This window comes from Monodelphis domestica, chromosome 3 (assembly GCF_027887165.1).
Source record: "Monodelphis domestica isolate mMonDom1 chromosome 3, mMonDom1.pri, whole genome shotgun sequence".
Classification (NCBI taxonomy): Eukaryota; Metazoa; Chordata; class Mammalia; order Didelphimorphia; family Didelphidae; genus Monodelphis; species Monodelphis domestica.
Genome location: NC_077229.1, coordinates 493,005,400 through 493,019,687, shown reverse-complemented (window position 1 = coordinate 493,019,687; position 14,288 = coordinate 493,005,400). Strand labels below are relative to the sequence as shown.

The window sequence follows — 14,288 nt, the reverse complement described above, 5'->3', positions numbered from 1 at the left end:
CTTAGAGTATTTTAAACCAGGATATCAGTCTTAAGAAGTTTGTGGGTATTGGAAATTCTTTACTAATTATCCATAATTAAACACCTCCTTCCCCCCAGCCAGTTAGAGGAAAGTTCTGACCTGAAATTCCTAGCAATAATGCTAAATAAAGCCAATAATGACATTTAAAATAACATCTCTTCATTACATTTTCTCCCATATAGCATTTAACATGGTCTTACTAATGTTTTAGTTCTTAATAATTCTCTCGGACTCTCTCACAAACTATTTTCTGCAAAGATCTCAAAGACAAAAGAATCTGATTTATACCAAATTATTCATAGCAACATACTCTGCAACAAGAAAGAACTAGAAACAAAGAAGGTTCACACTGATTGGGGGGAATGACCAAAAAAATTGTTATAGAGCAAAATAAGTAAAATCAAGGGAACAGTATTCCCAATAACTACAGCTGCGTAAATTTTAAAAATGACTTAACAGAAAGTTAAATTCTTGAGTGAAAAAACTAGTAAAGATCCTAGACAATGGATCATAAAATATATATTCCACTATCAGTGCAAAGAAGTAGAGGGAATACAAGTGTAGAAAATTGTATACGCTATTATGCGCAGTCAACTTCATTAAATCTTTTGGTTTTAATGTTTTTCTTTGGTCACAAAGGAGGAATCAATGGGGAGAAGTGTGACTTTAAAACGATTGCTATGTGCAGACAAAAGGAATCAATAAATCATTAAATTAGATGACAACTGCTATTAAAATTGGCATACTGGCCATTCAAATTAATTTAACATAATTTGGTTAATTTCCATGTAAGAATTTTCAGAAATTTGAAACCAGAAAACATTAAGATATTAAAAATACATTATTAAAAACAGGTTTCAAAATAACTCCTTAGTTTCGGTTGTATTCATTATATTGAGGTTTGCTCTTTATTTTGCTGCAGAATGTATAGAGTTACATTAAATTGTTCCCCAAATTTGTTGTATTAATGTTGTTATAAATTTCACTTTTGTTAGGCTGACGAGATTGTCATTTTCAGTGATAAGGTACCTAATGGAGCCTAGATCCAGGAAGAATAATCCTTTATAGCAGTGTTTCTCTGAAGTGTCTTGAAGTCCAAAATTTACTCACTCTTCTGAAATATCCTAAGAAGCCATTTGTATGGCTTGGTATATCAAACTAAATAAAAGGTCAGTCCAACCGTATTGTTTCTGTGAAGTTTTTTTTTTTAAAGAAAGTTTACAAATGAATTGTTTTTGCCATTCAGGATACCCATTAGTTTTCTCTCTAAATTGAAAAATTTGATTATTACCATAGATTTAGCATTAGAGTAGATCTTAAAAATGATCAGTACCAACTCCTTTATTTTATAGATCAAGAACTTGAGCCCCAATAAGATTAAGTCACTATACAGTGGTCATATCAATTGATAGACTTAACTGTACCTGTCTTCTCAATAGGATTATAACTTTCTTAATAACTGATCTCATTCCTTTTCCATTATTTTTTAAAAATAAGTTTGACAATTTAAGAATAAACTGTGAAAATGTAGCTAATTTGGGATCAATAAATACAGCTTTTAACCTTACGTACTGGGGGGGGGGGGGGCAACCCAGGAACTAATTTAATTTCTTTTCTGAAATCATTAATCTTGGTACTTAATCTCTTAGAATTTTCCACAAAGTCATCTTTTAATTTTTCTTTTAGAAAATACTATTTCTATTGATAGAGGGGCACAATTTCCTTCTAGTTTGTCTGTTTGTCCATCATGTCCACACCATAGACTTTTGCATCCTCTTTATGACTATCTCCCAGGAACTAGTTCCTTTCTACTATCTACCTTGCTATATATGCCTTCCTCAACTTTAAAGTGAACAGAGGGTGACACAGCTGGTGAGGGTCTAAGACTAGATTTGAACTCAGTCTTTCTTACTCTAGGCCCAGAGCTCTTTTCACTGTTGTACCTGTTCCTGAGAGGTTTTTAATATATCACAAGCAAACAAGGCCTTTTTCTGGAGTTTTTTAAACTCTCTTCCAATTTATCCTTTTGTTCCATCATCCCTACATCTAGTGTCTCTTCTTCTATATTGATCTATTATTTGAAGATACTTGCCCAAATCCTAATAGAAACAGAAGCTGCTCTCAACTTTTATCTGCTTCATTTTAACTTAAAATGAATTTCAAAGAATGTGTTCATGGCATTGTTCCAAATTTTCTCCAAAGTAAGATTAAGAAGATAGGTTCTTACTGTGCTGTCAAGTCTTTTTTCAATACTACATGGCATCATCATCAATTAAATAAAAGGAAGATTAGTGCATAGAGATAAATGAGACTGACGAGCAATTGCTTGTCATTTTTCATAGTGAGAAGTAGATGTTGATAGGAGTGGGTGTGGAGGTGGTGGTGGTGGTGATGGTAACTACACATCCTATAAAAAGTTAAAGGGATTATTTGTAGAGATGGAAGTATTCTGTTTTATGTAAGCCTACCTGTTCTAACATTTACCATGTCCAATAAGTGTCATGGCAACTTCTTGACATAGAAGTTTTGAAGGAACATCTAACTTCAGTTTATTCCTTTATTCCTAGTAAATTTCCCCAAATTAAATTTACCTACAAACTACAACTTTTCAAGGTTCCATGAGAGATATGAGTGGGTAATTTAAGCTCTGTCTTAACCCTTCAGGAAAGTATTATGTTAATTGGGCACATACTTTTAATTGCTGCTGCATACATTTGAATGTTTAAGAATTGCTTTATTTGATTATCTATTTGAAGATACCAATATTGGAGGAAAGATAATTCTGATGAATTAGATAAATAATTATGAATTGACAAAGAAAATTCTTGTCTCAGCTCTTTTTAAATGTCTATCTAAAATGTTATAGTAAATTGAGATAAAATGTTATAATAAAGGAGACCTAGTAGAGGTACTTAATTTGGAATTCACAAGGGGTCTGTGGATGGATTTCAGGAGTTTTGATGAACTCCAATGAAGAAAAAAATTATCTTTATTTCAATGAAATTGGTTCCCTATGTAATTCTATGCATTTTATTATTACCATTTAAAAACTTTATTCTGAGAGGGGATCCATAGGTTTCAGTAGCCTATTAGAGGAGGTCATGACATAAAAAATGTCCTTGCCCTGGAGGATTTTTTTGTATATGCTTGAGTATTTTAAAATACATTTATAAACAGATTGGAGCTTTGGCCAAAAAGGTACTAAAATATACCTACCTACATTTTGAACTAGAAATTATACTACTGGGCATATATCCCAAGGACAGTTTCCCCCACATGTATCAAAATATTCATAGCAAGACTAGTAATAAGAAACTAGCAATAAAATGGGTATCCATCAAATTTTGGTATATGAAATGGATTATTATTTGGGTTATAATAAATAAGAGAAATTCAAAGAAATATGGGAAGACTAATATGAACTGATATAGAATGAAGAAAAAAGAATCAGCAGGAAAATATATAGTTTATAACACTCAGAGCAGCAAGAATTATAATGACCAATGTTGGTCCAGAGAACAAATACTAAATAATCGTCTCAGTCGATATTTAATAGGCATTGAATTCAACAACATAAAATTTCAGTCATTTGGTTGCTTTGGGTGGTTTGTTTGTTTGTTTGTTGCTTTGTTTTGTTTTGTTGCTTTTTTGTAAGGAGAGAGGATTTTGAGTATTGGTAGGGAAAGGTGAAGGATATTTATGAGAGGAAAGAGAGTTTTTACTAGTGTAAAATCACAAGGTATAGGTAAAATTTAATAAAATGAGGCAAATACCTAATGGGAGTTTATTTTCTCATTCTTCACCTTTTTGTTCCCTTTAGAGTAGCTTATAAATGAAATTTTAAGATCTTACTATGGACTAATTCTTAGATATTTGATAGGTAAAATTCTGTTGAAATCTTACATTAAAGTATAATTCTCATTTTAAATTCTTATATCAAGAATACATTGTTATATAGTCAGATTTTGAATTTTTCTTCTTTTTAGAGTGTCTTTCATTTGCTATAAATACTTAACCTTTGACGCAGATTTCTTTTTAGATAAAATGTCTACCATCAGAAAATTCCTTAAATAGGATTTCAAATAATGTTTCATAATACAGGTGAGGATTTCATATCCTAAAAGAGCCCTTGAAAGGTGTTACTGTGTAAAAGACCATTCAGAGTACTTCTTGCCCAGGTGCTTTACTAAAAGCCTATTGTTTCACCAGTTCCCCTCCACCCTGCCACTCCTTTATGTTTCCAGATTTAAGTTTTAAAGCATATTGGATCCAGATACAAAAACATTCAATCTGTTTGTTATTTTGTTTGTAATTTGTTTAGAAGCGTACAGATCAGTTTGACAAATTCAAACAAATAAAAATGAATGCTAGTGAGATTTATTTCAGAGTATACTACATTGTAAAATCAGCATATTGTTGAAGCACAATAGCTTTTTAATTGAGCTTCTTACAAAATTATCTGTAATATCTTTCTAGATGTCTTTCAATAACTCCTGTGGGTGTTTCAGACATCATTGTTCCTTTTCGCAGGCAACTTAATGGGTTAAAATGGCAACGGAAACTGCCTGATCCTCCAAGGTCTGAAAAGTGCACTTACCTCACTTGCTCAGGGCATTTAGAATAAAGAACTAGGCAAAGTAATTGACAATCTTGTTTGCCTTTGAAGAGAATGCAAAGCAGGGCCACATAATGAAAGTATGATTTCCTGTGTATTTTTTTCCAGTTCAAGGTCCCCACTTAGGCTATGATTGAAAAGACTGTGGAGAATAAAAAGTGGCTACTTTTCTTGTTTGTGGGTTTTTTTTTTATTGGTTTTGAACTCTACAAAAATAGTGGACATAATATCATACTCTGGACTATTTGGGTTGAGGACCAAAAGACTTTAATTGTCAAGATAAAGTTGGAAAATAGACCGCAATTCCCATGCCAAGCAATTCTAATCCTAGAGAATTATCATGTTCATCATTTTCTCTTATACTGCTCATTAAAATTAATCTCCTCAAAAATGTTCAATTCAAATATTCTTCAATTGTCATTGATCCTTGTTGCATAAAGCATTTGTGCTATTTATACTATGTTTTTATAAATATATTATATACATAGGAATATAACCACCTTGATTTTAAAACCTCCAAATATCACCGAGTTGTATTTTTTAATTAATCAGTCTCCATGGGGACATGTTTTCATGAACCTTGAGTCTTATTTGGAATATTTTTGCTTATACTTATTCAGTGACATGTTGATACATTGAATGTTTGGAATATTCATTTATGTTTAGAAATAAGTGTTACTACAAAACAAAAGAATTAGATTGTTCCATATTTATAAATAGCTGCTTTTTGTGTATTAGTCCTTTGGGGGGTGGGGGGAAGATGGCTATCTAAATAAAGCTACAAATATGACTGGTGCTTTTTAGAAAAAATTTACCAGCAGTGTGGAGCTGCAGGTAGTGTTATATCATAGAATTTTAATTTTTAAAATAATGTGCAAGGAAATAGCTAAGAAAATAAATCTGAAATAACCAAAATCAGAGACGTGCACTGATATTCTTATTTAGAGAGGCCTGAGTATGTCAGGCAACTTGAACAGCTTTCATACTGGAAAATTTAATGTACCACTCAATTACTATTCTTTAGCCCAATTTAAAATAATAGATTGGGAGTAAGGTCTTAATGTGGTGTAGCCTTTGGAACATTAGAAATAACCTCTTTCTTTTATGAATTCACTGTGTAGTGATTGTATCAGTTTTATCGTATTGCACAAGTAGATTTCAGATGACATTTGAAACTTTTATTTGGTATTCATATAATAGTTTCATTTCATATTTAGCATATTCCAATTATTTTTAATGATATTTTTGTTTTAGTGTAAGAAAATATATAATTCTCACTCCTTAAAGGTAAGATTGAGTATTGAAACACTGGAATTTTATTATTATAGCACTGTATATTATCGATCATTTCTGTCACCAATGAAACTGATCTTTTATAGCCCCTTTTTTGAGATTTAATTATTAAAGTACAAAGCAGACTTTGTCATAAAGAAGTTACATCTCCAAAACCTTCTTAGATATTGACTCTGAGGACAATACTTACAGCAAAATTCCAGCTTGTTTAATATAGATAGCTCAGATTTCTTCTTGAGTTTGAAAAGTATTAAAATGAAGATGTGTATCAGTTTTTCCATTGATTTCATTTCCTAGGTTTGATAGCATTTGTAAACAGTGGCCAAGCTGATTGAATTATTATATAAGTAGCTCAGTGTCTGCTCTAAGAAAGGAAACCCATTTTTGATGCATTTTAGAAACATTTTCTTCTTTTGAGGGTTTCCAGAATGTAGATTGATGGACAACAAGTTGTTATTTATAACATACACAATACTTTGGAATCTTTGAGCTTAGTTATTGGGTGAAGGGCTTGAAAATATAGGAATGGGATGTTTCCCATCTTACTGAAACTTGGCTAATGAGGAAGATATGGAGAATCTTATCTATCATCCTGGGCTTGCACTTCTGTCTGACATGAAATTTGGAGAAGCTGAGGGAGACCTCCTTGATTGGTTTTAATGGTGAAAGCAAAGGAACTTAAAGCTACATAGATGAAGTAGTAGCTAATGAACATGGGCACCAGACATACCAAAGAGTTCTTATAAATTGCCCAGCAAGTACAAGGAAGATGGCTTTGATTTATTTTTTAAGCAAGGATCAAAGACCACTTTATGAAGGCCCTTTATAACAATTTCCCTTTGAAATTCTATAGGTGAATCCTCACCTAGTTTCTACAAGGCAGAATGCCATTATGTGAAGATCCTGATGGGATTTGGGGATTGGAGGAGAGGTCCTTAATTTTCAGTATAGCTGAGCATAGATATGTATATAAATGTATATGTTTTGTGATAAGCAATATCAATTCTTTTGCATTCTCCTGAGGAAAGATAGCAATTGTGCTTATAGAATTTTAAAAGGAAGACATATCCTTATATACATAATAAGAAAGGTAATAGAGATCACAACCATACACTTTGAAATGAATTGTGGCCATCACAGTTTTAATAGATCTGTCAACAATAGTAACTAAATATAGACTATTCCTAGAATATCTATAGGCTTTTAAAAGGAATATGCCTACCTGTTTTTAACAATCTTTCATTTTACCACTTTTTTTTTTTTTAATTTTAGGTTCCTGTGGCTAGAGCAAGTATTCTTTGGCTGATAGGAGAGAATTGTGAACGTGTTCCTAAAATTGCTCCTGATGTCTTGAGAAAGATGGCTAAAAGCTTCACTGGTGAAGATGATCTTGTAAAACTACAGATTTTAAATCTAGGAGCCAAACTATATTTAACCAACTCAAAGCAGGTAATAAATTTTAAAAATCCAACTCTGAAATTCTCTTGTAAGTTCCCATTGAGCATTCAATTAGAAATGCTTATTTTGTATGATATTTGTGTCATAATAACTTATGACATTGTTGTAAGGATCAAATATAATACAAAATTTTCTGTAAACTGCGCTAACCAACTTTGGTGAAAGATATTTGTTTTAATTCTGTAATATAGATGACACAATGAATAGGGTGCTATGTCTGGATTCAAGAACAACTTAGTTCAAGTGTGATCTGAAATATTTACTAGCTGTGTGACTTTGAACAGGTCACTTAATCTATTTGCCTTAGTTTCCTTATCTATAAAATGGGAGTAATAGTACCTCCCTTCTAGAGTTGTGAAGATCAAATGAGATGATATGTGTAAAGCACAATAGGCTCTTTAGAAATGCTCATTATCATTATTGTTGTTTTTACCAAGAAATTTTCTGAAAAAGAGGAGAAAAAAGGAACTTTCTATCACTTGTCAAATGTTCATAGGTCATCCAACATACTAGATTGCCACTTTTTATTTCTTTAAAATTCACCTTTTTTCTTGGAATTCTATTCCTATAAAATTGGTGTCTTACTTTTTCTTCACTTTTGTTTTGGGGTTATTCCTTTTCCTGGATTTGATTGCATTGATTGCATTAGAGACGATTTTGTTGACTGGCATGCAAGGTATAGGATGACTCCGTCCAACCTTTTGTAACTAGTTAGATATATTTCCATATTTTAGATTTTATCAAGTTCCAAGTTATTGTTGATAGATTTAAGTTAATCATTTTCAATTTCTCTGTGATTTCTTCAAACAGTAGGTTCATTTTTTAAAATTGAGAAATAAAATGGGAAATTATGCTTGCTCTAAGTTTAATTACCTACTGATAAAAATATTATTATAACTTTCAAATTTCTTGATGTTCAAACTATAATGTCCTTAAAACTGGGAATTATGTTACATTGAGACTATAATGACTTCTTCCCTTTTTTGGTTACTAAAAATGTCGCACTTCTGCTCTCTGACTTTAAAACTGTCACAATAGACTAGTAGCAAGATTAAAAATAATTAAGTTCATTAAAACTAGAAATAGATTTGCCTTGAAACCAATAATTTACAGGTCTACAAACAGAAAATGTAATAGGAGCAATGTACAGAGCTATTATATATTCATTGTGATACATGGTGTTCATTGAATCTTGGCTAATATCTGATATAATTGGGGATCATGATTGGACCTGTAAAGTGTCACTGAACTCCCAAATGAGGAAACTTACTCCACTTAAGTCAGCACCATCTCTAACCTAGTCTTAATTGCTTAGAGCACTGAAAGATTTAGTGACTTGCCTAGGATCTCACAGCCAGTACGTAGGTGAACAAAACTATCAGCTCCCCACTCTTGATTATAATGGTTCTTTTCATGCAGTTATGATCATCTTTTGTTTACTCTAATCACAATGTTATCTCATTTTGATTTTGCATTTAACTAAAATTCCCAGGTCTTTTTTAGTGAATTCTTTTTAGCCACACATCCCTCATTTTATACTTGTAATGTTGATTTGGGGGAGGGGGCCCAAGTATAAGTCTACATTCGATTCTCTTTAAACTTCTTAATAGATTTGGTCCAGTGTTTCAAGCTAGGATTCCTATCAGATTTGAATTCAGGTCTTCTTGACCTTATATTTCATTGCCCCATCTGCTGTGCCATTTATAGAATTAAAATGAGTATCTTTCACCTAAGTTGCTCAGCATAGTTTATTTATATAAGACTTTGCTTAGTTCATGTTTCTTTTCACCCATTGTATTAGCAATCTATCCTAACTTGGTGTCATATGAAAATTGTATGATGTATGCTTTTGCTCAAATAATTAATAAAATTGGAATAAATGAGTTAAAACATATGTCAAGTACTTAGTATGTGCATTGTGCTAAATGATAGAGATAGGAAAAGAAAAGGAAGATACTTTCTGCTTCAGGAGTACTCCCCCTCATTAAGAAACTCCAGTGGGTTTCTTATCATTTCCACAATCATGTGGAAAATGCATTGTTTGGCATTCAGAGCCCTTCTTAATTTAGTTTCCTCTTACCTTTCTGGTCTACATCTACACCATAATCACCACCACATACTCATCAGATCAGTGACACAGGATTCCTCACTTGCTCTCAAGTCCCATCTTTTATGTAAGTTTTCCTCAACTCCTTTAAATTCTGGTGGGTTTCTTTTTACTCATTTATTTATTTATTTATTTTTATTGAAGCCCTTACCTTCTTGGAACCAATACTTAATATTGATTCTAAGACGGAAGGTAAAGGGGTTTAAAAAAAAAAAAAGAATAATCTACACATGTGTTTTGAAGGTCCCTTCCATGGAAATAATAGAACAGAGTTTAATAAACAACTTTCTGGAATAGACCATATCTTCAATATTCATATAAATGGCCGAGAGGTATAGACTGGAAGGTCATGAGGGTGCTAAAATATAGATTAACTCTCTTTGCAGTGAATTTGACAAATGTCTCTTATGCTATTCTTGTGGAGAAGTCATAGGAAAGGAGGCTAGAAAATGGGAAAGTTAGATAGATTCAGAACTAGCTGAATAACTATACCCCAAAACTATTCATTCAGGATCTTATATCATCAGTTTGGCAAAGGGACTAGAGTCAGTCAACCATTGGATATGTTTTTGGCCCTATTGTGTTGTCTCTTCAATTAGTCAATCTGTCAATAAAAATAATTTATTAAGCACTTACTACGTGCCCCTGTGCTAAATAATGGGGATACAAAAAGAGGCAAATGACAATTTAACAAGCAAACAAATTCTGTATAATTTGCAAATAATTTACAATTACAAACAAACAATTTACAGGATAAACAGGAAATATTTAATAATAAAAGAAACCCACACAAGGGCTCAGCTGTGTGGCTCAGTGGATTGAGAGCCAGGCCTAGAGATGGGAGGTCCTGGGTTCAAATCTGGCCTCAGACACTTTCTAACTGTGTGACTAACTGTGTATTGGCTCTGAGGCAGAAAAGTGGTAAGTGCTAAGCAAGGGGGTTATGTGGCTTGCACAGGGTCATATTCTTAGAAAGAGTGCAAGCTAGAGAATAAATTTTGGCTACTTTTTAGTAGCTCTTTTAAAATAATTTGTTGGCTAATGAAATTGTCATTAAGTAATGTTTTCTGCTTAGTCATAGATTTTATTTATCCATGATATTCCTATTCACCAATACCACCCATGTGAAATCATATTGATTACATATTTTGAAAGGTAACATGTCATTTATCTATTGTAGACATTGCTTTAAACAACCACTCAAGCACTGGTGGGCTTATTTTTTTAAAATGGCAAGGACATAGGAACCTGTTTAGCCATCTTCCTTCTTCTTTCCTATGGTTACTAACACCTTCACCCTTTACATTTAGGTATTGGTATCAAAAATAGATAAAAGCAAGTGAGGAAATGTAGAAAAGGAACTTCCTCAGCATACCACTCGGCATAGTGTTACACATATTAAGAAGCAATGAATTAAACAAATGTGACTTTCTTTTGCTTTGGGAAATTGAAAGATTGTACTTCTGAAATTAGGCAGTAGAGCAACTGCAAGGTACATTATGTACTTTTTAATATTTTGCCTTTTTGAGAAATATTCTTGAATTTCTCAATATTGTAGCTCTTCACTATTTACAGAGTGATTTACATGTCTTATCATAATTATACATCTCTTGAATTCTTATGATTTTTCAATTTTCTGGATTCAGTATTTCTATCAGTTTCATTATATCTTATATTAATGATCATTATTACTTAATAAACTTTATTAAAAATAATTGATGATCTCCTTTTTGTATACCTGAACATGTTTATTACAACTTTTAAAAGATATTTGATTTCTAAAGAGTTTACTTACTCCTTTTATTTCAATTGGACTTGATTTCTTCAGTAAAAGAAGCCTACTGGGGAGGAACCACTTTCCTCATGCAGATCGTAACTTTCTGTTCATTCTAAAGAGTTGCCTGGGACACTGTAAGGCAATGTGACTGGCTCAGGGTCACACGGCCAGAGGCAATACTTGTACCCATTTTTTATCAGTCTCTAAGGCTGACTCTTAATCTGCTACTCTACAGTCTCTTCTTACTCCGTATAACTTTTTCCCTTAAAATGTCAAGTTTATATTATTTACCTGAATAGCAAAAATTTCATTTGATTAAAATATTTTCTAATTTTTATAATCAAAGGCCCATTCCTCAGTGTTATGTTGTGATGATTGACCCATCTATGGATTGTTCTTTTGGTTTTGGCAGATTTTCTATGAACCTTGCTGTTTAAAATGCTTTTGATGCTTTAATGAACTAGCCAGCAAAAAAAAAAATAATAATAATTTTTTTTTTTTAATAAAAGACAAGAATTGAGTAGACCAAATACCTGGAAGAAATTAGGCATTGCCTCAGTGAAATTTGGTTGTGGTCAAGTAAACATTTTAATAAAAGTTAAAAGTACAATAGAGTCCTATATTTTATTATTTATTTTCACTTAATGTTTATATCTGATTTTAAATTTTAAAATAGAGGCAATTAATGAGCCATGGGGCTAGTTAATAGGTATCAAATGTCCTTTCCTAACCCTGATATTATATCATTCTGTGATTTCTTCTTTCTTCCATATCTCACTGTTGTCATAGGAAAAGCTTAGATGATCTTAGCAAGAAAACTAAGTAATACTTGCTGCCTCTAGTTCCATTTTACTTTAGTTGCTAAAAAACAGCTAACTAAATGACACTTCTAAGGCCTCTGTTAGAATGAAAAACAAACTCTTCTTATCTCTGCAACCTAAGTTTTGGAGAACTCCCTTTTCCCCTCTAAAATTAAAGGCATTTGCCTGTGCTATCTATCTACATTCTAATCTGATTTTGTAAAGGTTGGAAGCTCCACGTTAATTAGTAATATTGTTGATCATCACCTCTACCCCCTACTTTAGCTAATTTCTCTGAACTGACTTTGATACGAGTAAATATGGGATCCTGAGGGGAAACTGCCAAATGAAAAAAATAAGGAGATTGTTGGTAGGGTGTGAATGTATATATTATAAACTTGGGCTCTCTCTTACCAAAAAGACACCCTAGTCAGAAAGAACAGTTTTAAAAACATTATGTATTTTCCAATATGTTGATGGATCTCTTGATCATGAGGACTCTTTCCTCTTGTACTAACCAGAGCCTATCCATGCCTTCTTATCCCATAGAGTATCTGCCCAATATACCAATGCCTTATCAGTATCTGTCATTGATATAAATGCAATGCTCCAACTATCAACCTGTTAGCTCTCATTTTTGCTGTCTTCCTTAGAAAGAAGTCGTTCATATTCTTAATAATGTGTTTTATTCTACTTCTTGTCTATAAGACATCTTTTTAATAAATTATAGCCTTGGTAGTTTTCATTGAAATGACGTTGATAATAGGGTTTTTTGCATCTTTTTGCTCTCCTTTGCATTTGTATTTTATTTACCACTGTTCTTTGGGTCACCCTCCAACTTTAATTCATTTGAGATCATGGAACTAATTACACAGAAGTCATATTAATGCCTTCTTCCAGTGTCATTGGAAGGTGTCATATGTAGCTTTTCTTCATTAATCTCACTACTTTTTTTTTTTATAAGTCATTCATTTGAAAAATAAATACACAGATTCAAAATCATGGAGGTAACATTAATCTTCATAGAATTAAGCGAAGAGTATTTTTAATTTAAAATTCATAAAATATAACAGAATCTAATTTTTGCTTCATGTTTAGAATAATTATTCTTAACGTAATCATTTTGTTGTAAAATATACTATGTTTAGTGAGAATCCATGTTTATGTATATATTTTTACCTCATTGTTTATTGAAATGTTTAAATAAAAACTGACCTCATTTATATTGGGGGATTGGAAAACCAGCATAGACTCCCTTTTGCTTAGTTTTGCAAGGAAAATGCTTTGTAAACCTTAATGTGCCCTTTAAAAGTGACGTGGTTTTTTTTGTTTTCATTCTTCTGCTTATTGATTCAGTTTTGCCTATCAAGAAAATAGGTCAGTTCTCTACTAGCATCAATGCAATGATCCAGGACATTTCTGAAGGACTTATAAGAAAGAACACTGTCCACATCCAGAGAAAGAACTGTGGGAGTAGAAACGCAGAAGAAAAACATATGATCATTCACATGATTTGATGGGGATATGATTGGGGTTTTGATGTTAAAAACATCACTATTGCAAATATGAATAAAATGAAAATAGGTTTTGAACAATGATACTTGTATAATCCAGTGGAACTTTAAAAGTCAGCTCTGGGAGGGGGGAAGAAAAGGAGGGTAAGATTATGAATCATATAACCATGGAAAAATATTCTAAATGAATTAATATATTTGAAAAAAGAAAGGAAAAAAGAAATTGAGTCAGGATTAGAGTCTGTGATCTAATGCCCATTAAAGAGCAGCAGATTCGTCTGCTTAGTCCATGTTGACTTTTATCATCTTGACCTTATGTTTGTTTAGTATGGTTGTTTTCATTAAGTTTTGTAAGCACTTGTCAGCAACATAAAAAATTAATTTTGTAAATAAAAAAATTTGGAGATCATATTCACTAGCAACATTAATTAGATAACTTTGCTACTCCCAAAAACCCTTTCATGAATAGCTGATTAATTTACCAGTCATTAATAAATGTCAGCTTAAAAAGGTTAAAAATATTTACCTGTTACATTTGGGGTATATGTGACCCCTTCTATTAAATGAAGTTTAGTCAACATTGATTCACATTTATTAAGGTAAAAGTTGTTTATAGCCACATTCGGCGGGATATTATTGAACTTACAGTTGTTCTTTTGTGTTTAAAAAAAACAAACACAAACTTTCATTATCTTGAATATTT

General features: G+C 32.1%; 1 protein-coding gene across 9 annotated transcripts in view; it reads left to right on the top strand.

Annotated features, from left to right (window-relative positions):
* AP3B1 (adaptor related protein complex 3 subunit beta 1) overlaps positions 1–14,288 on the top strand; it is a 359,745-nt gene that overhangs the window by 227,317 nt on the left and 118,140 nt on the right. For all 9 annotated transcript variants that reach the window (XM_001367618.4, XM_007486440.3, XM_056824793.1 and 6 more), the window contains one exon: positions 7,202–7,378. In XM_001367618.4, coding sequence (XP_001367655.1) covers positions 7,202–7,378 — 177 coding nt within the window. The remainder of the gene's footprint in view (positions 1–7,201; positions 7,379–14,288) is intronic.